The sequence below is a fragment of the Limanda limanda genome, chromosome 21 (genome assembly GCF_963576545.1).
Source record: "Limanda limanda chromosome 21, fLimLim1.1, whole genome shotgun sequence".
Lineage (NCBI taxonomy): Eukaryota > Metazoa > Chordata > Actinopteri > Pleuronectiformes > Pleuronectidae > Limanda > Limanda limanda.
In genome coordinates, this window is record NC_083656.1 from 12,256,919 (window position 1) to 12,279,221 (window position 22,303).

Here is a 22,303-nt window from a genome sequence, read left to right on the forward strand (position 1 = left end):
CTGTAAAACCCTGCAAATGAAACGATCTAAGAAATAAAAAATAACAGTTGACCTTCTCAAAACTCCTGCCCACACTCAAACATCCAAGAAAAGGACTCAAGTACACATAACTTTATTTTGAGAGTCACAAGCCAAAAGGATGCAAGATGGAGCAACACTGTTCATAAAACATGTCATTTTTCTGTAAAGGAAAGCATTGGCTGATATTTGCTAAATTAGGATCAATAGATCGTGCACATTATCTGATTTCAGTAGACTGCTGCTGAGGTTTGACCAAAGCAGCTTTTTATATCTTCCACATCCAAGAAAAGAAATCTAGCTGAATTTATGAGTTAAGCGATGGCTGTCAGCTTCTGTCATTACAGCCTGCTTACCCTACCATGAATTAGACATTCCTGATAAATAAAAACAACGCAAACAAAAATACAAATTTATTTATTTAGACCAGAACATCAATGAATAAATGTATTTGTTTTAAATAACATTGCGATTGTAATATTTGGTTTTCTGCCATCATCTCTGTATTTTCCTTTCACAAAGAATGTCCACCTCAGATCCGACTGTTCAGTCACAGTCTGCTCACACATTGTGAAAATTTCGTCTTCAGGATTTAAAAAGAAAATCAAAGAAAATCAAAGCGAAACTCTTCCTTTGAGGGAGTGAAGACAAAAACTGCCGTCTCCTCCCGAGTCTTTGCTGTCCGGTCTGTGTCCTGGGCTTCAGCTTGCTGCGGGCCGTCCTCTGTGGTGGGGGTCTGTGTTTTGTCTTTAGCCCTCTGGCGGAAAACAGACGTCTTCGGGGAATCTGCCACAACTTTGACCTGAGCTGATGCAATTTCTGTTGGGAACAGAGAAACATGGCGTGTTTGAGTGCACAGCAACCAAACACTTCAACAGTCCCAAAGCAGACCTTTCTACACAAGTCAAATGTTTTACCTCTGCCAGGGAGGTTGTGTTTTAACCCCTTTCCGTTTGTTTTTCAGTGAGATTATGTACAAACTACAGAGAGAATATCCATGAAACAGTGGATGGACGGGACATGAAAATAACCCTTTGAATTTTGGCATGAATCTGGACAAAGGCCAGAGGAGCCATTCTTGTTACTGTTCAGATTATTCTACATTTACAATCCACACTCACCACTCTGAATGAGTTTGAACTGCTTGTTCTTCTCCTCGTCCATTTTTTTCCTGTACTCTCCATTCATGGCTCTCATCACCTGCCTCTTCTTGGCCAGGGGAGCTTTGGAGCTACGCAGAGTCTTCAGGGCACGAGAGGTCTCCTCCTCTACGGAGACAGAACACATTCAAGGTGTCACACCTCAAACACAGCGCAAAAAGCTGTGTTTTAATGTAGTAGGTTAAAATGACACTAACTCTGTTTCGGTGTTCCTTTTGTGGATCTCATTCCCACCTCCAGCTGCTCGATGCACCAGTCCAGCTGTCTGTTCAGCTGCTCCTCTGCACTCTGTAACACACAGTCACAGAAACATCAAATCAACTCAGCAACCAGAACCCAGCATTACTACTCTACAGAACAAACACTAGAGTTCAGCTGATATTTAGGGGCCGACAGATTTCGGGGGACTGATCCCAAAACCGAAACATATGATGTTATATATGTATTTATAATTAAAAGAACAGTGATTCCTAAGATGTCATTATCAAACTCTTAAGCCAAAGAAATGCAACAAAGCTTTGATATTTTACAGTTTAAACGTTAACTTTATTATGAATAACAAATAAAGAAATACAAACTTGAATCAAAAAGCCAATTCATTTTTCTGAATAAGAATAAGAATAAGAATCCTTACAATTTCAATAGGGCCTCACCTGTCAGTGCCTGTAGGTGCTCGGGCCCTAATTAATAAAAAAAAAGACGTGTACTTAACATAACAAACAAATGCAGATTTATTTCTGCATTGTTTATTGTGTGGTGAATGTCCGTTAAAGTCGGATATTGATCGATGTTTAATCAGCTAAGTGATAAATCAACCAGGCTCTAAAGAAGTATTCACACTGACCAGCTCTGTGTCTTCACCTCCTTGACTCCCTTCAGCTGGCTTCTGTTGTGCCTGTGTGCTTTCTACGACTTTTTTCGGTCCAGATTTCTTCTTCTTCTTCTTTGTTTTTGTTTGCAGCTCAGATTGAGTGTTAACCTCCTGCAGCGAGGAAGGCTTTTCCTCCTGGATGCCGCCCTGGCTTCCTGCAGAACCTGCGTCTGGGGTCTCTTCTGTCTCCATGTCTTCTACGGGTGTAACAGCAGGGATTTGGAAGTCAAAGGCAAAAGCAGAGCCCTCTCCAGTGAAGGATACCTGGCTCGGTGCTGGCTCTGCCCTGTCTGGTGAGGGGTTCTCCTGAAGTGATGGAGCGTTGTCAGGGAGGAAGTTGAACTTGAAGGGATTGTCGCTGCGAGTCCAGAGGGTTCTCTCAGTCGGAGCGGAGCCGCTTAACTTCGGTTCAATATCTGTAGAATGAACACACACACACACACAAACAGGGAGATGACTTACTTTGCAAGGTTCTGTATTGACTTTGAATTGCTAAAATTACTAGATTGTAATCATAAATATGTATCTACCTCCAGAGGTTCTTGTTTTAGTTTATATATTTGCTTTGAATTTAATTTTAGGGACTGCTCTGCTTTTGCATTTGCAATTTTGCTCATTTTACTGTTTCTTATTTGTGTTTTCTTGGTTTGTTCAATGTTTTGTGTATTGATTCTTCCTCAATAAATTGTAACAGATACAAACTATGAGTTTATTCAGCTAAATCAGTTCCACACTCAAACCGAGTAAATCCACATGTTGTCACTGAAAACGATCTGTGACAGATCTCACACATGCGCAGGAAAACGTGATGAACTGGTGAAGTACCTATAAACAGCAGCCCTTGTTCGGCCATGTTGTTCAACTATTCAACTCGACGACTGTGGATGAAGACATGTTCAGCGGAAAAAGCCCATTTTTAAATACTCGTATTTTCTCAGTCTTCTTTAACGTTTGGAGCGACTTACCTCCGGTTGCTCTGAAGAAGGGGTCCGTCTGGTAATATCCCTACAACGCCACTAGTTCCGCTTGAAGATCGTTCCCTTGGATGGAAGATTGACAGACACAAAACCTCTCCGTTTGAATAAAATAAAGTTATCATATTAACTTGATAAAATATGTTTTCATTAATAGATTTAGAAAAAAAAACTTTCAACACATTGAAACGTGCTATTAAGTTAAAAGAGCAGGAAAGCTGAATAAATCCATCAAGTGCAACAGGAAGAGGTAGGGGGCTGTTCTCTGCTTCCCGCTCTGCCCTCATTCAAAATCAACACAAAGGATGAGACTTTGTTTCCTTGCTCCTTTGTCTAATGGCTGAATAACAGAACGATCCAGGTTCTGTCTGAGAGAACATGGTGTTGGATTTGTTGTATGTTGATAATCACACAAACACTTGTGGAGGTCCAGAGGCTTAGTTATACAGTCCAGACTGTTTGGTGGTTACCATGGCTTTTAACAAAACAAGACAAACATGGCTTCCTCCCTTTGGTTTGAAAAAAAATCGGTGTTTTATCAGATTACACATATTTATAATGTGATTGAGATGTTGCAGTACAAGTGCACACACACACACACACACACACACACACAGAATACCCCCCTCCCGGTGTTAACATAAACTATAACTTCTGCTCTGTCCATCATAACCACATGTTTCCTTTTCCTTAATGCAACGAGAGAGTGATTGTAACTTTCTCCCACAGTGTCACTTTACAATCATTTTAAGGAAGTGTAATTTCAGAGATCATTTCATAATAACGCGGAACTAAAAGCTGATGATTGTACAGAGAGTAAACTGATGATTGATGTTTATGAATAAACATTCATTCTCGCAGCTCAATGTAAACAAATTCACTTTTTTGCTATTTACTTCAAATGCAGAGGCGCCCAGACCACTTTTTCCTCTTCCACCAATCAGACTCCGAGAGGGGTTATCGTCCGAACCAATCACGTAGGCTCCGGGGCGGGACTTCAGGCGCCGCTCCTCTCAGACTATAAATATCAGCCCCCGTCCTCCTCCTCAGGCAACACACTCTGCTACTACCGGACAGGATCTGCATCTCAAACCCGAGAATCAACACTAAAGGTAACATGGCGGCGCTCCTTACTGTTTTAATCCTGTTTATCAACCTTGTTTGTTGATGATTATCCGTTAAATGGCTGTTTAAATCTCCAGTTCGACCTTTTAGGCTGAAACACGGTTTGTCGCTACTCGTCCGTCAGTTGACAACAACGGAGCGCGCCATAGCTAGTGAGCTAACGTTAGCTGCACCTGAGCCGCTCTTTGCTAACTTTAAATACCAAATAACTCTACTTCACCACAACTACACGTCACATTACATGTTACTGCTTTTATGTGGTTGTGTATTTGTTCTGTTAAGGCGGGAGAGGGAGTGTAGAATCAACACAACCCTCCGTGGTGGCTAACTGGCGCCATTTTGCAACCGTCGCTGCTATCTTTAAATTTGCTCTTCAGCGACAGAGAGGAAACGTGTGTGTGACTGGGAGCTTAATGGTGGCGGCTCCTCGGAGCTGGTTTTAATTAAAACCGCGCTTTCCCACCGCGCTGCACCGCACCGACCTACTGGGAACCATCACATCGAGTAATATCGAGCTTCTGCTGTTAACGATGCTGGATTTCCCTCCATTTGTTGTAATATCCAAGATAAATACCGTGTATTTATATTCTGTGAGGGAGGCGGGGACTCGTGTGTCATCGGTGGAACAGATTAGTGTTCAGTGCACTTCCCCCCGAGGCGGGGACTCGAACCAGTCATTACCAGGGTGTGATTCTGGGAGTATCGAGTGAGATCTGTTGGCCAACCCGGTGTTTTGTGTGTTTATTTTCCCGATGTGTAGGTGAAGCATGGCTCGTACCAAGCAGACCGCTCGTAAATCCACCGGAGGAAAGGCGCCGAGGAAGCAGCTGGCCACCAAGGCTGCCAGGAAAAGCGCGCCCTCTACCGGCGGAGTGAAGAAGCCCCACAGATACAGGTATTTTTGATCAGAAGGAAAAGTTTATCTTGTGGTGTGCAAGCTCCTGTTGTGGTTTGGTGTTTTAATGAAGCATTTTGTGTTGGTAGGCCCGGCACCGTCGCCCTGCGTGAGATCCGTCGTTACCAGAAGTCGACCGAGCTGCTGATCAGGAAGCTGCCCTTCCAGCGTCTCGTCAGGGAAATCGCTCAGGATTTCAAGACAGACCTGCGTTTCCAGAGTGCAGCCATTGGTGCTCTGCAGGTACGATACCTTGCATACATGTTCCCTGTGCGGCCTAATAGTGTATGTAAAGCTTAATTTTGTAGGTGACAGATTGGTAATTTGCCTCTTTTTGTTCTCCTGCAGGAAGCCAGCGAGGCCTACCTGGTGGGACTCTTCGAGGACACCAACCTGTGCGCCATCCACGCCAAGAGGGTCACCATCATGCCCAAGGACATCCAGCTGGCCAGGCGAATTAGAGGGGAGCGTGCATAAATGATTGGATTTTATCTTTTTACCATAGGGGGGGAGGGAGGGGCTGTCTGGGGTTTTGTTTTGTAAATCTTGAACTCTTACCAGCATGTGTATCACCTGACTTGTCGTCTGTAGTTTCAGGCATGTTTTTCTTTTTGTACTTCATTTGTCAATAAACTCTACTTTATTCTCACTCGTCCTGTTAACTGTAGAATAGAGCTTCATCTGTAAATTCTGAATCCATATCTCACTGCCTTTCTCAGGTTTGCAAGTCTATTTTAGAATCTGTACCTTTAACCCTGTGTGTGCATGTCATAGGGTTTTTCGTGCTGTAAATAAACTATCCGCTACCTCAAATTATTGGCAAGACTTTTTATTCTATTGCTATATACATTTGATTTAATAGCTTCTCGAAGTGCATGCAGAGGTTCTAAATAAAACTTGTATAAGGTTTGGTCTGATAAATCATGCTGGGCTAACTCGTAACAGACATGCTGCAGCTGGTTAATGTTGACAGCCTTTAGACAACTGCAATTTTCCTATGACTTCTCACAGAAGGTGTTTGAGACTGGCAGATTAATTCTCACTCTGCTTGGAATCTGGAGAAACAGCAGGCAGTGTTTTTCATTAGCTTGTGTTGTAGATCATCAAAATAAAAGACTTGGAGTTCAGAGTCAGGCCAAACTTAATCAAATCATAATTTTAATCCACACTGATCACTCAAACAAATTTGACAAAGCAGTATATGGTCATATCCACAATTCATTTTCACTGGTGCACTGGACGGCTTCAGGACTGCACCTCAGGCCTTCTCACAACAATGATTTGGTGCCTCCTTTACAGAACCACATTTCTCATTAAATAGGACCAAAAATATATATACACCTTAGGTTCAACATTTGTTAACTTGATTTATTGACTTGCTCTTCCTCCTGCTCCTCCTCCACATCTGAAAGCAAACCAGGTAGGTGCTCAAACAGCTGCTTCTCCAGCTGTACATCAATGTCCGTCTCCGACCTCAGAACACACCACAGGAGGAAGCCGGTTAAAACCAGGCTGACGGGAAGGACTTTCCACACGGGCCGCTCATACTGACTGCCCATGCCCCGGTCAACCTTCCAGGTCCTGTGACTGGCTTTACTGGTAGAGAACTTGATGGGCTCATTCTTCACCTCCTCGTCTTCATCTGTGGGCGTCTGGGATTTGGCTGGCCTTGGGGAGCTCAGAGCTACTGACCGCACACTGTTCAATCTGTAAAAGAAAAATAAAATGACATCAGATAAGTATTTATTTATTCATAAACAAAACTGACTGGCAAAGAGAAAATGGCCTAAAAAAACAAAAACCTTCAAGGTCAATTGACCTGCACTATTAAGTTGTGACTTCACTGCTTTAGACTTAGACCAATCAGAACGTGTGTATATGTGGACCAAATAAAAATTTAATAAAACCATCACTATTGCTATACAATAATATTCACTATTGCTACACTTGATGCTACGTTTACATCAGTCATTAAGAAATTGCAGGACTGAAAAAAGCAAAGAAAACATTTGATTAATAATCCAATCTAATTTAAAAAATCCACTGAAATCACGTTAAAATTAAACAATTTTCTAACTCAAATGTTTATATAGGTACCAAAAAAATACTGACAAAGGCTCTGATGACTATTATCTTTTAGAAACTGTCTATCACTAATCTACTACAGTATTGATTCGTCTCCTCCTGTAGGTGGCCAGGAAGTAGACGAGACCAGTCGCTAATATATAAAAAGGAGAGGGCACAGTTATATCATCTATAGACAATTCCTACACAAGTAAAAAATGAACACACATAATATATTAACATAGTGATTATTCCATCAACAACGGTTTCAGGGATACAGGTCTCTATGGTTAGTTGGTGTTGCGTTCAGTGACCAGGACAAGAGGAAGTGAGTTAGAGGTTAAATCAGGTCCTGGTTCAGAAAGCAGCTCGTCAGACAGGCAGCTTCTCCTCAAGCTGTAACAGGCCGTTCACTAGATAATAAATAAATAAAATCTGAGTCCAGCCGCAGTTTAAACACTCTGTTGCCTGTGAGGTTTAAAACCCTGTCATTGAGCCACAGAGTCAACACGCTGTCTGTCTCTCCATCCTCCACACAGCGACACTCACCTCACACCGGAACTGTGGCTGAAAAACACGCGTGTCACACCGGAGAGAACTCGTCCTGCTGCTGAAGACATCTCGAGCGAATGAGCATCTTACAGCAACCGATCCTCAGGTCATTGAATCTGGAAGTTTTATTACCAAACACTCTCTGGTTAGGTCATGTAACACGGCGGTGTGCAACCGCTATGTCACTCCGGTGCAGCCGCGGAACGCTGCCGGGGAACGTTCCGCTAAACCGAAGACGAGGGATCTGACGTCACGTACAGAATTGGATGTTTACCCTCACATGTTAATATGATCATTATTAGGGCCCGAGCACTGAGAGGCACTGACACACAGTGAGGCCCTATGGAAATTGTAAGGATTATTATTATTATTCAGTCAAATTAATTGGCTTTTTTAGGGCTTTAACGTGCTCAAATTCTTACCAAAATTAGCAGAAAATTAGAAAGTGGTGAAAATTTACGTATTCTGTAAGAATTTTAATTTTATACTATTATTTTTATAATATGCAGACAAACTAAATAGAAAAACAATAAGATGTCTTTCACTGCAACATTTTCTCTCAACCTATTTAAGTGCCTCGAAAATAATTAGCACATTAATATATCATGTAAAATAATAATTATTTGCAGCCCCAGTTGCTACTCTTTAGTTTTTATCGTACTATATTCATAAGCAGACCGAGCTTGTTATGGACATGTAGATAATACAACTTTTTCTCATGGTTAGTGAATGCACTATTGCTGTCATTGAATAGATTTTGACCCTTAAAATATATAATGTTTTTTTTTTGTATAATAATAATACAAGATTCTACATAACATACATTCTTTGCGATATAGTTGAACTCTTATGATTCCAAATCCCCATAACTTCCGTTATTTAATAGAAATATATAAATTATCATAATTTTTACAAGTTAAATAATTTAATAGAAATACATAAATGATCATCACTTAGGGAATTTCACACAGTTTTAGATTTGAAAGGCTTCATATATCCTAGGGTCCGTGAATCTCTCACCGCCATCGACCAATCAAAGAGCACGGACAGATATCCGTCCAATCACGCGTCACCTCGGCGACTTCACTTCCCGTTTGAGTTCCCATGCTTGTTTGCTGGTCTTTCGGGAGGCTAACACGTCCCTGTCGCTTTTCAAGTAAGTTTTCACATATGTGTATTAAATAAAAGAACAATATGATACAATTATTCTTGGGTCTAAAAGCTTTAACCAGTTTTACCATAATAAATTAAGCGTATGTGTTTATCTAGTCTTGATCAGTTGCACAGGTCGTCAGAATAAACGCAGCCCAGTTAGACATTCCTCCTCAGTTCTTCTTGAGTGTGTTCATCTATTTTCTCAGCGCTAGTGTCATGTAACGTTTACTACAAACAGGTGTCTGTCTCTAAGGCTAATGATCTGTGCATCTATAACTTCATACAGTATGACTGTTTATCTGTATGAATGTGTTCCTGTTCTTTTTAAACATGCAAAGGGTTTTTAGTTTGTTGCAGTAAATCGGATCATGGCCAAAGATAAATCTCCGAAATCAGCATCAGATCTTTCCAAGAAGAAGAAGAAGAAGCTGAGTTCAAATGGCGATAATGTAAATATAGAAGAGGCAATGGATGTTGAGGTAAAGGTGAAAAGAAGAAAAAAGAAGGTAGAGGTGAGTGGCACAGTCTCTTGTAAGTTTGTGAGACGACACAACCTGAAAGGACTCACAAAACACTGAACCTGTTTATTTCAACCAGGAGGCCCCGGAAGAGATTCCTCAGGAAACCATCATAGATGAGAAAAAAGAGAAGAAGAAGAAGAAGAAGAAGCTGAGTTCAAATGAGGTCGATGTAAATATAGAAGAGGCAATGGATGTTGAGGTAAAGGTGAAAAGAAGAAAAAAGAAGGTAGAGGTGAGTGGCACAGTCTCTTGTACGTGTGTTAGATGACACAACCTGAAAGGACTCACAAAACACTGAACCTGTTTATTTCAACCAGGAGGCCCCGGAAGAGATTCCTCAGGAAACCATAACAGATGAGAAAAAAGAGAAGAAGGAGAAGAAAAGCAAAAAGAAACGAGCGGCCGAGGAGGCACAGGCCAAGGCAGCTGAGGTAAGAAGGTTTACTGCTGAAGATGTGTCCTGTAAATGGGTCTGTGAGTGCTCAGCTGAACTGGGACCGCTGATTTTTTATGCTTCATAAAGAAAACAATTTAAGTGCTGATAACTGAATATTTATCATAAAAGTTTGTGATAATAGATTCTTGGAAAACATCATTTAGAGCAGTTGTTCAGTGCACAGAGCTTTTTATTTTCATTCTAATGACAAAAGAGATCAACGTTAATATCTGAGACATCTGAGTTTTCATTTGACAAGAAACCATGTAAAAAAACTGATACCAGATTTCCAAGCGTGATTATCTGGTTATGCGTTGGGATTTTCCACAAGTAACGGCCTGAATTAAAAAAAAATTCAGACGACTACTTCTAACAGTCACTTTTTATAACCTTACCGCCACAGACTGCAGAAGAAACAGAGTTTTTATGTGTAACTCATTTATTCAGTGTTGTTTCTGGTTTTAATTCTCTGTTCGGTTTGTTCTGGAGAGGAGGAAACTTTTGTGGACATTTCAGCTCCTGGTAAAAACGTTTTGAAGGATGAAATCTGAAGGAAACTTATAAATACGATTTAAAAAAAAAAAAAAAAAAAAGCAGTAATGAAGAAAACAACCCAAGTGAATTTTTTCAAATCAAAAGAAAGGTTTGATTTTATGGATTATAGTTGAACACCCCGGTGCTCGTTTTCTTCTTTGCACAATGTCCATCAATTAATGTCTTTGAACTCCCCACAAATGTCTGTGAAGCTTCCGTGTGCGGCTGGTTTTGATTTGAAGGGACAGTTTATAACAGTTTGTGAGAAGATGTCCGAGCTGATTGACCGGCGTGGTCGGTCACACGCTGCATGGCCGCAGTCGTTTGCAGCGGGAGCGTAGGTGGACCTTTCTGTGGGTGACCTTTGCAGCTGGACCCATTTGCTCTTCTGCTGGAGGAAAACTCTCATTTTATCCTGGAACGTCTCCCCGAGGAAGCTGTAGATGAGCGGGTTCAGGCAGCTGTTAGAGAAGGCCGCCAGCCTGACCGTGTGACCCGTCAGCGGGAAGTCCTGCCACAGCGCGTCCCCGCTTGTGTCCCCTCTCAGCAGGTGGACGCATATGAAGGCGTTCTCTGGGAGCCAGCAGAGGAAGAAGACTAACACCGCCGCCGAGATCATCCGCAGGGCCTTCTGCCTCCGAGGCCTCCGCTGTCGGCCCCTTTGGTCTTTCTGGCTGCGCCACAGAACCTTTGCTATTCTCCAGTAGCACAGGCCCAGGGTGCAGAAAGGCAGAAGGAAACCCAGCATCACCTCCATCCACTGGACCTGGGTCACATTAGCGAAACAGAAAGTGAGCTCCCCGGCGTGCTGAGCTTGAGCTATGACGAAAGGCAGCAGGGTGAGCAGGGAGGAGGACACCCAGATGAAGCAGCAGCTGAGGCGCGCGTGCGTCATGCTTCGACCCACGCTGCTGGTCAGTGCCACGAACCGATCGAAGCTCATCCACGTCAAGAAGAAGACACTGCTGTACATGTTAACCTGCTGGAACAGGTTCATGAAGGTGCAGAGGCCGGGCTTGTCATAGTAGCCCTTCTTCAGGTTGAACACCTCGATCAGAGAGTCGGCCACGAGGAAGAGGTCGGCCACGGCCAGGTTCACAAAGTAGAGGTCCGGGGCTGTCATGCGGCCCCTGTGCTCCAGGTTGATGACTAAGATGAGGATGTTCCCGATGAAGCCGACGGGGAAGAGGAAGATGGTGTAAAGGCAGGAGAGGACGAGGCTGATGATGTAACGCCGGTGAGTCTCTAGGGCCGTCTGCAGAAAATCAGAGACGAGTCCCTGTGAGTCATTTACAGTGATGTTATACTCGGTGAGGAAGCTGACGCCCATGTACATTGTCACGTCAATATTACACTTCTGTTTTGAGCCACGGGTGTTGGTGGTGGTTGTAAACCATTATTTTGTCATAGTCCTCTGTCGTCTGAGGTTGTTTGGCCCCTGTGGAGTCTGTGGTGCCATCTGCTTCTTCTCTCCAGTCTTCTTGGAGGTGTAGTGGAGTTGGTACCTAATGTGGTCTTTATAGAAAGAAGAGAACAGCTTGATTTCAGCATTTCAATTTCTAGATTAAATCTTGAAAGGTCTGTACAGGGAAGAATAATATAAAAACAATTCATTTGACAACGCTGAAAATGCATCACTTGATCATCAGTTTGGAATTAACATCAGGAATTAGGTTTTGTACATTTTTTGCTGCTGCTTTTGAAAATGAGTTAAGTTAAAGATCAAGACTGAATGTGAAAGGAGAGTGAAGACACTTTATGACTTTGGGAGCAGTGTTTTGATTAATCTATATGAGGAAATAGTGATAATAATATACCCAAAATAAGCTAAATAATTATTATCATAAGGTTAATCAAAAATTAAAAGAGGTTCAGATCCCAGGCCCAGTAAAAGCACATTTATAAAATGTCTGTAAGAGTCTTTAAGGGGATAAGGAGTCAGTCAGTCTGATCTCTACAGGGTGTTTGTTGCATAACGGCGGCACCTTATCAGAAACGGATACAGATATACAATTGTAATGCTGAAATTCCTCCTGGGATGTCTCTGGTGTTAATTTAATGTTGTCTGTGAACTGCTGCAAATTTGCAGTTTAAGTGTTTAAGTTCTAGTATATATGATATTTTTCATGCTTCCTCTGTCACTCAAATTAATCCTACGTTTGACTGCAATAATGCCTTTTTTCGAAAAAACTAAAAGTCAATTCAAGTCTGTCATAAACAGAATTGTAATAACTAATGTAAAACAGCTCGACTTACCGTCAGTTTCTTTTCACTGCACGTAGTCTGTCAAATCGTCTCTGTCCTTCGGTTGCGACTATGAAAGCAGATGTCAAAGTAATCTGGTGAAGTGTGGCGGTGGGTCGCACAACAACTTCAACGGCATATTTACACAAAACAAGACGAAGGACGGACGGGGATAGTCTCACATCTTTGTTTTGACACCTCTGCCCTTTTGTGTGAGTTTACAAACACGACATTCTGACTTTCTCTTAAAGAGTGAAAATGCATTTTAGATTTACTTTACGTCTTATTACTGTGATTGTTACCTCAGTGTAGCTCAGGTCTGACATTTCACATGTTGCAAACTCGTGCAACACAGCTCCTGTATTCGTTTTCCTGCTGGTGCCTGGTTTTGGTGCCACTCTGTGTTGGCCCTGACACAATGCAGGTCAGTTATTCTTGGAAGTTGGTTTCAGGTTCTTTGGAAAGTGGTGGAAAGGTACTGGTTTTTGTCCTTTGTACTTTAACAGATTTATACATAAAAATACAAAAAAGTTAAGAATGTTAGCAATGAATTTTGCATCTGACTTGTATTTTCCAAGACTTAATATTTCCTCCGTGGGAGGAGGTTTTTCCAGAGAGCTTGTCTGAATGGGCCTCTGTGCAAATCCTGTCTATGTGAGCAGAGGCTGTTTTCAAGAGGGTGGATTGTCTCATTCAGGGTTGTTGATTTAGAAAAACTTTATAAACACAAAAACATACTGGGTTGAAGTGCATCCTGGAACCAAATAGAGTTCTCTTTACAGTTGCTCTTGAGGATCAGACTCATGATTACATATAAACTAAAGAATACTACAAGGAATTTTCTTTAAAAAAAAAAAGTTAAATGCCTTTATTGTGCCTTTGTTATCCTGGCATGGTTGTGTGTAATCTGAAAACAAACTCATCAGGCTTGGTGGCGAGACTCGTTGAAGTTTGTTATTAGGTCAAACACGAGCATGCATTCGATGGCATTTTAATTTCTTTATTTCCTAAAGAGTAATCTGTGTAAAACGCAAATATGTTTCATAGTTCCAAGGATGTACAGCAAAACATTTATTTTTTGTAAAATACACATCTGCAGAAAATAGCTTTGTAAACACATGCATGTACATAGTCGCACAATAACACTGCAGAACTACAATGGCCCTCAGTAGAGTGCATACGTCTGCCAAGGCCCAACAGTCCCCTCAAATCAAGCTGAGCAAATGTATACACACTCATAGATATCAGTTCCCTGAATATACCTGATGATGAAAATCCCAAGTCCCCAAAAAGCTCTTAAAAGTACATTTGTTTCTCCCTGATCCGTAACACATTCTTCCACCAAGTTTCATGGAAATGTCCTCCAACAAACAGACAGGGTTGGAAAGCTCCTTGGTGGAAGCAAAGAAAGAAAATGTCTATTACATCATATCAGAGGTCGTTCGTTTGATGCAGAAGAGAAGAGTTTTTTGTCGCCTAGTACTCAATGTCCTGCAGGGTGTCTGTGATCTCTACGTGTGGAGCGATGATGTTTCTGTTGGGCTGCGTGCGCCCTGGGTTTCGACAGCAGTCACTCAGCTGCCTCAACGCCCCGAGGAGACTCTCCCGACTGGGCCGGTGCATGAAGAGCACGAGCAGCAGGCAGGCACTGCTCCCTGAGAACAGCACAAACTCGGCCACGGTCAGAAACGCCCTCTCGTGGAAGCTCAGCCCCACCTCGTTCTGCAGCTGTGCTCCTCTGACCAGCGCCACACTGTAGAACAGCAGGCAGAGAAACGTGACCACAGTGACCGCCAGGAACACGGGACCCTCCTCAGAGCCGGAGAGGAAGCGACCTTTCGATTTCCACTGCCGGACACAGCCGCATATCAGGAGGCCTAATTGGAGGATGTAGGGAATCAGAAAAGCCAGACACACCTTAGAGGCTGCATACGAAACCCCAGCTGTGACTGGATCCATAAAACACTCTTTTGTTTCCTGCAGGCCCTCCCTGGGCCCTCGAATCGCAGCCAGCATCAGGGAGATGAGGACAGAAGTCAGGATCACCAGAGCCGCACAGACCCAAGGCTTCCGCAGCAGGGCGTGGGATGGCGGGTCGAGGGTTAGCACATAGGCCATGAGCACTAACACCAACAGGCCGCACAGAGAGGCCGTGTTGATGACGAAGGAGAGAGCAGCGCAGCCCAGAGCCGTGCTCTTTAGGTAGTCGGGTCTGTAGGCCACAGCATGGAGAGAGAGGAGCAGGAGCAGCAGCTGGACGCCACAAAAGGCCCAAAGCAGACAGTCCAGCCAGGCCAGCCGCCGGTGGGCCCTGTACGTCTGGACCAAGCTGTAGACCAGAAAGCAGCCGGCCACGAATCCCAGACCTGCAAAGAAACTGTAGACATAGTTCGCTCTGGAGGTGATGTCGCTGGCTGCGATTTTGTCCAGCACAGAGGTGTCGGGGGAGCTGTCGACTGGGATGGCAGAGCTGTTGGAAAATGGAGATGAGGTGCTTTCCTCAGCGGAGGCTGTGCTTTTAGACTGGAAAAGAAAAGAGAAAACACCCAGTGATGAACTGTCCTCTTGAGCATCACTCGCCGCTGTTAGTCGAGAGTTTCCTCACATCAGAGGATAAACAGGAACTGAGTAAAGGTTAGATCAGTTGATTCTGAATGTTTAAATGCAAGTAGAGAAACACTGTTCACAGCTGCTTTGCTTTGGTAATTGTCAGCAGGGCTGATCAAACAATAATAATTATTACAGTATGAGTTCAATAATAATAATACATACAAAATTCTATGTTTATCGATATATTGCGTAGGCATTGTGCAGACGGACTTGATCCACCTCAGAATTACAAAAAAAAAAATGTATTCCTCTATATTATTTTTGTCTGTAATGCCCAGCCCCTTACTATTGCTCAGCCGACGACTCATTAAATGGGGTTTCCACAGGAACAAACTGTGACAACACATACTGCACTTCCTTCCTAAAATAACTCAGAAGTTGATCTGAAGTCACAACTTATCTGTAGGACTCTTATATCTTGAAATATGTGTAAAGAGAGAGCGAAAGGGAGCATGAAACACTAACAGTTATGTTTGTGTTTTCCTGAACTTTGTGTCCCTGAGATTCCCTCTTTGTTTGCTTTAATTTGGGGAACTGCCTGCTCAGTTAAAAAAAAAAACACACACACATCTCCACGTACCATTTCTGCTGTCGTCACCCGCTCGCCTCCTGTTTCGAATCCACCGGCCAGATGTTGCCGATTGACTCCGGGCTCTGAAAACGATGCTCGCTGCGTGGACGCGGCCGCTCACTGTGAAGGGCTTTCACATTTCTGTGGGCAGTACCCCCACCAGCATACTTTCAGAATGACTGCGTGGCCATGTGACCAAAATCTTTTTCTCCCCTCCCTCCCTCCTTTTTTTTTCTCTTCATCGCTGTGCTGACTGGAACCGTTAAATCAGAGAACATACTGTGTCCCTTGTTTAACTTCCCCAAAGAGTTAAGTGCAGCACGGAGGCTGTGCTGTGGCCCCTGGAATGAAAAGGCTTCTATAATTACTTTAAATTCTAAGTTTTTGTAAAAGGTACTATTTATTCTGTAGACAAATGTGGAGGGGGAGATACCTCCAACATGGAGGTTATGTGTTCACCCCTGTCCATTTGTTGTGTTTTTGTAAGCAAGATGACATAAAAACTACCGAACACATTACCTCGAAACTTAGTGGAAGGATGTGGAATTGGTTTGGGAGGAACCCATTCAATCTTTGTGCAGATCAAGATCAGGGGGTGGATCTAGGAATTTGTTTTCAACCTCTTCCCATATTGAGGTGAATCTTATATAATAGTGTGAAATTCTGTGCAGTTTGATTGAGTTTAAGGAGACTGTTGGGCCTTGGATGGAATATGTGCTCTACCGAGTGACATTCTAGTTTCATGCTGTTATAAAAAAGATTTTATACAGACGTGACAGACGTCCAAATTTAGTTTTTCGATTCTAAAGTCACTCTTGTCACTTTTTCTAACTCCTGACAGGAAACTAAATGAGCAGGTGGTTATTTTTAAAACATGCAAGCTTTTTCTGTAGACTGAGCGTGCACCTCGAACGCAGCACTGTAAAGATGCAGCACAACAGGAAGTGATACATCCACAGAATGCATTTTAGCTTTCCTTTGTCTTGTAGCACAACAAAAGGCCACAATTATTTTACACAGTAAAATTCAAACTGGGGCGACGATAACAGAACAGAAAATTGTATAAATAGAAAAGTGGCAGGAAACGGCAGTTAACGTACACAAAAAGTGAAATCATTGTTTCAACTTCTCTTATTGTTCAGTCTGGTCTATTTATGGATGATTAAGAATCGTTTTATACAAACACCGACTATAATAAGGGTCTAAAAAGGAAGCTCTGCTAATGTAGATAACTCCCAGATGCTTTGTTTGTGCTCTGGTATGACAGATTTCAGATCCACCCAGTTCCCCCGAGCCAACACTTGAGCTGGAGGGTGAGGAGGACCTGAGTCCTGAAGAGAAGCGGGTGATGGAGAGGAAGATGAAGAAGATCCTGAAAAAGGAGGAGAAGAAGAAGCTGAAAGCTGAGGGAGAGACGGAGAAGAGAAGTGAAGAGACTGGACCCACGGCTCCTCAGCAAGCTTTAGTTTACCTCAACTGGTAAGAGCCACTCTCATTTGGTACGAGACAGATGAATCCACATGCATCTGAGATTCCAAGTACAAACCATCCCCATATCTCTGTCCTCATAACAAGGAAGCAAGGAGTAAATGGCTGAAAAACAATACACACAGGCAGATTTACATTTTCTCTCCAGGCATTTCACCTATTGTTTGTATCCAAAGGATCAAAAAGAAAGATCCATCAATTCCTTCAAGCGAATATGGCTGAAATTAAATTAAAGTTGTGCTTTCTTGGCCCAGGTTCCCTTCTTCCACCATGTTTCGTGAAAGTCTGTTGCTTAGTTTTTGCATAATCAAATAAACAATCGGGCAGACATGGGTGAGAGACAACCTCTGGTTAATAAATCATACCTTGGTGTTAGTTGTTAGGCTGCACTACTTCTTGATGGGTGGTCAGCTTAATTCTATCTTAGAGGAAAACAGTTATATAGTTCCCCATTGGACTTTTCTGTGAAAAAAAAATATCCCTGGTGTGGTCATCGGGCTCATCTCAGCTTGAGACTGAAAATTTAGAACTAAGAGTTTGTGTTTTATCTGGTAGGCCGGGTCAAATAAAAGGCCCAGGTTGCATCATGAGAAGAGTTGTGTGTAGTGTTTCTGAGATACTCCTATATAAGGGATTTTCTTGATTTCTATAAGTAGAAATCAAAATAAATAGTAACACACTTTGATGGCTGTACTATACACTAGAGTACCTATCAATGGTGTTTCTATTTGTTTATTGCTTTGTGTTTGGAAGGACAACATACAGCAATCATTATGAAACAAATACTCCCTTTTGAGCAGTACAAGAGTTTTTAAATTATTTACTATTTTCTACCCCTGTACACACAGTCGGCTTTTTGCAGTCGTTCACTGCGGAAATGCTGCAGCCCACACTTACACCACACTCTGTCTTTGTATTTGCAGCTGGGCTGAGAAGCGAGCAGAGTGGAAGTTCCAGAAGACCAGGCAGACGTGGCTGCTGCAGCACATGTTCGACTCCGACAAGGTAAAATGATGCAGTGTTGATTGCTTCTTGAGGTTTTAGAGTGAAGGAAGTGGTGAGTTACATCAACTCTTTAATCTCCGTTTTAAAAAGTTTTACAGCACAGTTTGAACACCTTTTTTATTTGTATTTTGTGAAATACATTGTGAAAAGGTACAGAGAGATACCCGCTCTAAGGGCTCTTTAAAAATGACTTGATCATGTAATTACAAAATACATTACTACTACTCTCAGATATGTACATTACTGGACAGAAAAGAGAAAAATGACACACTCCCTTGTAAACACTCGTCCCCAGATTCCAGATGAGAATTTCTCCGTGCTGCTTCAGTACCTGGAGGGGCTCCGTGGAGGATCAAAGGACATGACCGTGAAGAAGGCCTTAGCCCTGGTCGAGGAGTCGGGACAAGCGCCAGAGGACGAGGCTGTCCAGCAGAGGGCGCACAGAGCCAGAGAAGCCATCCAGCTGCTCACCTGACCTGGACTACTAATATTAAACAGAGATAAGACTCAAGTCTGTTGATCTGTGGACTGATGATTGCCTTGGATTGTTGTTTTATATGTATAAGTTTGTAATTGTCCTTAAGGGGAAGGTTTTGATTTAATCACGTCAATCGTTTATATTTGGAAATAAGAAATCCCATAAGTTCAGTTAAGTACTGAAAGTCCAATTATACCCTGGGGGACAAAAGTATATTTTTTTTCTACCCCAGATTTAAGAATTCGGAAGATAATGTCCAGTTTCAGGAGTGTGTACAGGTGTAAACCCTAGAGGAGGAAACAAAAAGTATTGTCGCAGGAATGTTTGTAGCCAAGACATGTTTTTGCATGCTGCGACGCTCAGTCAGTGGAGCCACTGATGAGAGTAACTTCTTACACACACTTGGTATAAACATAATGAGCATTTTATGTTTTGACAAATCTCCTGTAACTACAAATCTGTACCTTTAGTTCCGGTTCAAAGTTTGTGCATTTGAGGTTTGTTATTTTTGCCAATGTTGTAAAACCTTTTATAAATGTATAACATTACCCCCAAATACAGTACGATTGACATTTAAATGCTTCTCTCCCACTTTATTCAGTCACATATATAAATTAGAAGTGCAGCGCTTGTCGCTTCCAAAGACCAACAGTCTGCTCAAACTCAATCCAGCTTCACCAGATTACACACAAACCAGCTCCCTAAAGATCCTTGCATTATCCCCTGGGAAATAGTGGGAATGTTAGAAAACGTCCTGTCTCACAGCGTCAAGGAAAAATAATCCAAGATCTGACTCTAATCCGGATCCACACAAAAATGTAATGGGTTCTTCCCTGACCCATTTCACACTTTTCCACCAAGTTAGTGAGTTTGTTTCTTTTCAGAGTTTTTAGTGCGCCCACCAGTGACAGCAATAGCCATAGTGTCTCTGCCGCTCAATAAAATCCAGCCGGGTGCTTGTAAAAGCCACAAAGCCACGATTTGCTCCAGGTGATGATTTTACATCAGATCCATGGGGCCGTGGTCTCCTCTTAGTTGTTGATCCTTAACTGTCACACTCACTGTACCGTTTGCTTCATCTGTAATAGATGTAGGCAGGAAATATTACACACAGGATTGTAACTATAGTGTGTTTAAAATGTAAACGAGTGAAGTTTGTGGGGTCAACTTACTTGGCTCAGAATCAAAGGGAATGTTGTGTAGAGTGAGGAGAGCACGCAGTCTCTCCATCTCTTCTCTCTGTTTTTCCAGGTCCTGATGTATACGAAGCAGTTTTGTAACATTACCTTTCTGTAGGCTCATCATTTAGAAGAGTGTGTAAATCTCTGTATAAATGCACATACCTCATTGCATTTCTGTAAGGGGTTGAGTGTGTCGGAATTGGCTGCAGCCTCTGGCAGCTTGACCTTCACTTTGTGGCTCTTCAGGAGACCAGCATCTTCAAAAATGTCCCTCAACTGATTGTCATAACCCTACGGCAAACATACACATTGCATTTATGTACTAAACTTTTAGATAGATTACTCAAACTTGAATAGGAAAGGTAAACAAGTACATTTCAAATAAGCAGATATTTCAGAAAGAAACAGGATTTTTGGAATATGCATCTACTGTATATATAGCTGTCAGTGACAAGGATCAAACAATCATGTTGTGTCCCCTCTCAGCCAAACTGCTCCTTACCTGCTCAGTAATGAGACCTTCATATCGAGCCTGCTCAATTTCATCCCACTCCCCCTGCAGTTTCTCAGTCAGTGTTGGATACACTTTAAAAAAAAGCAGTCAGAATGATGAAAAAGAATCACTATTATCACTGATTTACTCCAATGATTTCTGCTTTAGGATTGTTCTAGAGGCTTACCTAAAAGAGAATGTGGATGGCAAACAAGCGGTGTCTCAAAGGTCAGCAAGTACTCACAAGTACTCGGCTCTGAGACTTCAACAAGCTTGTTACTTGCACTGCAGACGAAAACCACCTACGAAACAATGTTGAAGACCTAGTTACACAAATCATACTGTTGATTTAATCATGACGATGTCTTTGAGTTGATGTGTTGTTAGTCATATGTCCCAGTTGGTAGTGGGAAATTAAACCTGTAGACTTGTAGGTTAATATTCACTTATTTCAGTCATTATCTCCACAACTGTTTATTAGTCTTGTATACAAGGAGAAACACAGACACTGACAAAGGCTAACAGGAGCTCCTACATCCTGCTACATGAGGACCAGAATATGCGCACATTTCTTTTAACCACCCTTACCTGAGTTTCTCTGTTTCTGGCCCCACAAGTGTCCCCGTCTCTCATCCACATTGCTGTAAAATTGTTGTTTGCCATTTCCCACTCGTTCCAGATCCTGTGAGGAACACAACATACGATGCTCACACAACAAACCAACTTCATACTGCCAATTATTCACATTGTGATATCTGAAAGAAAAGGTACATCTGGGTAAGGGCAAGGTAACTAAAGATGCTAATCAATGAGCACTGAAATCTACGTACAGATCTGATAACAGGTCTTAAAAGTATTTTAGTTTCACTCAGATAAAACTGCAATTTTTAAAACAGCAGTTCCCTGTATTTCAATGTTTTTAAACCCAAGCCAGACCATACAGCAATGATCCCTTTCATATAGGGTAAGAAGCATACAGCTGTTAAAATGTATCATATATAATTAAATGTATTATATTTTTAAATGAACTCAAAGTCCAGGTAGCGAAGGGAAAAAGGGTATCGGAGTATCTTTTAAGGTAACAGCATCTTACCCCAGTATCCCACTGTAGGCATTCCACCTGAAGGTCTGCTCGTGCTGGGTGATGTTGTGAAATGGACAGAATTCATATTTATACCTGTAAAGTGAGCCAGACAGTCAGTTTATTGCAACAGTCCAGCAACCAGCGTCCTGAATAGTTAGTAGGAGAAAGCCTGAGGAAAACACAAATGCCAACCTCGGATGATTTGTAACACACTCACCTCGTCTCTTGGAGAGTGAAGCACTTTCCAGCGAGCCCATGCAAATGCACTGGGCCTAGAGGATAAAACATGAATGTTGACATGATGAGAGAAGCCAGTGATTACATTAAATGAAGGGTTTACGCTGAGTCACACTGAATTACCAGACACTGGAGAAGGGGTCGCTTTGGGTTGAAGTCTGCTTCCTTGGGCCAGAAAGTGATTGTTCAAGCTGCACACAGAAGAAGCTCAGTCACACAGGAGCTGATGTCAACAACACAATATAAAGAATGTTTTCTGCTCAACGAACCCAAATGTGTTTGGCTCCTCGACTATCTTCATTTTCCCGGCGGACACATGGTGAACTGTGTGAAAACAGACTCGGTTTGATCAACACACAGCAGCACGACAGGGGCGTCTGACACGTCAGGCTTGGTTCTACTCCTATAAAACGAAATATATTCAGTGATATAATAAATATATTGAGTTACTTACTGAAGAGAGACAAGCAGATTGTCCACAGCTTTATTAAACTGCGTGTTCCGTGACACAAACCGTGCATAGTGAGTTTCTGAGTGTTTAAAATCTCTCATCGGTTTGTTTTCTCGCTGCACTTCCTGCTTTGCTGGTCGCTCGTCACGTGGTGTG

General features: G+C 42.3%; 6 protein-coding genes and 1 pseudogene across 6 annotated transcripts; 2 read left to right on the top strand and 5 right to left on the bottom strand.

The window, feature by feature from the left end:
- Positions 1 to 96: 96 nt before the first annotated feature.
- c21h8orf33 (chromosome 21 C8orf33 homolog) lies at positions 97 to 3,005 on the bottom strand. The gene is made up of 5 exons (XM_061095006.1): positions 2,875 to 3,005; positions 2,023 to 2,465; positions 1,376 to 1,466; positions 1,140 to 1,286; positions 97 to 837 (listed from the first exon to the last, which is right to left on the bottom strand). Exons 1-5 carry the CDS (start codon positions 2,900 to 2,902, stop codon positions 623 to 625), a joined length of 924 nt encoding a protein of 307 aa, XP_060950989.1. The 5' UTR covers positions 2,903 to 3,005; the 3' UTR covers positions 97 to 622.
- A 1,062-nt stretch (positions 3,006 to 4,067) lies between these two features.
- h3f3d (H3 histone, family 3D) lies at positions 4,068 to 5,856 on the top strand. The gene is made up of 4 exons (XM_061095216.1): positions 4,068 to 4,135; positions 4,909 to 5,043; positions 5,133 to 5,286; positions 5,392 to 5,856. The coding sequence occupies exons 2-4, from the start codon at positions 4,916 to 4,918 to the stop codon at positions 5,518 to 5,520; spliced, it is 411 nt and encodes a 136-aa protein (XP_060951199.1). The 5' UTR covers positions 4,068 to 4,135; positions 4,909 to 4,915; the 3' UTR covers positions 5,521 to 5,856.
- A 347-nt stretch (positions 5,857 to 6,203) lies between these two features.
- Positions 6,204 to 7,824, bottom strand: LOC133028011 (ubiquinol-cytochrome-c reductase complex assembly factor 4). The gene is made up of 2 exons (XM_061095200.1): positions 7,657 to 7,824; positions 6,204 to 6,750 (listed from the first exon to the last, which is right to left on the bottom strand). The coding sequence occupies exons 1-2, from the start codon at positions 7,725 to 7,727 to the stop codon at positions 6,402 to 6,404; spliced, it is 420 nt and encodes a 139-aa protein (XP_060951183.1). The 5' UTR covers positions 7,728 to 7,824; the 3' UTR covers positions 6,204 to 6,401.
- A 932-nt stretch (positions 7,825 to 8,756) lies between these two features.
- On the top strand, positions 8,757 to 19,279 carry LOC133027772 (uncharacterized protein C7orf50 homolog). Its single transcript, XM_061094887.1, has 7 exons — positions 8,757 to 8,815; positions 9,162 to 9,326; positions 9,412 to 9,567; positions 9,653 to 9,766; positions 16,998 to 17,209; positions 18,142 to 18,223; positions 18,519 to 19,279. Exons 2-7 carry the CDS (start codon positions 9,183 to 9,185, stop codon positions 18,696 to 18,698), a joined length of 888 nt encoding a protein of 295 aa, XP_060950870.1. The 5' UTR covers positions 8,757 to 8,815; positions 9,162 to 9,182; the 3' UTR covers positions 18,699 to 19,279.
- LOC133028110 (G-protein coupled estrogen receptor 1-like) lies at positions 10,423 to 11,641 on the bottom strand (annotated as a pseudogene).
- LOC133027769 (uncharacterized) lies at positions 13,403 to 15,893 on the bottom strand. The gene is made up of 2 exons (XM_061094885.1): positions 15,740 to 15,893; positions 13,403 to 15,072 (listed from the first exon to the last, which is right to left on the bottom strand). The coding sequence occupies exons 1-2, from the start codon at positions 15,740 to 15,742 to the stop codon at positions 14,026 to 14,028; spliced, it is 1,050 nt and encodes a 349-aa protein (XP_060950868.1). The 5' UTR covers positions 15,743 to 15,893; the 3' UTR covers positions 13,403 to 14,025.
- gnptg (N-acetylglucosamine-1-phosphate transferase subunit gamma) lies at positions 18,327 to 22,277 on the bottom strand. The gene is made up of 11 exons (XM_061094886.1): positions 22,151 to 22,277; positions 21,966 to 22,020; positions 21,820 to 21,887; positions 21,677 to 21,731; positions 21,469 to 21,552; positions 20,964 to 21,057; positions 20,563 to 20,677; positions 20,385 to 20,467; positions 20,045 to 20,173; positions 19,874 to 19,955; positions 18,327 to 19,780 (listed from the first exon to the last, which is right to left on the bottom strand). Exons 1-11 carry the CDS (start codon positions 22,215 to 22,217, stop codon positions 19,701 to 19,703), a joined length of 912 nt encoding a protein of 303 aa, XP_060950869.1. The 5' UTR covers positions 22,218 to 22,277; the 3' UTR covers positions 18,327 to 19,700.
- Between the last annotated feature and the right edge of the window lie 26 nt (positions 22,278 to 22,303).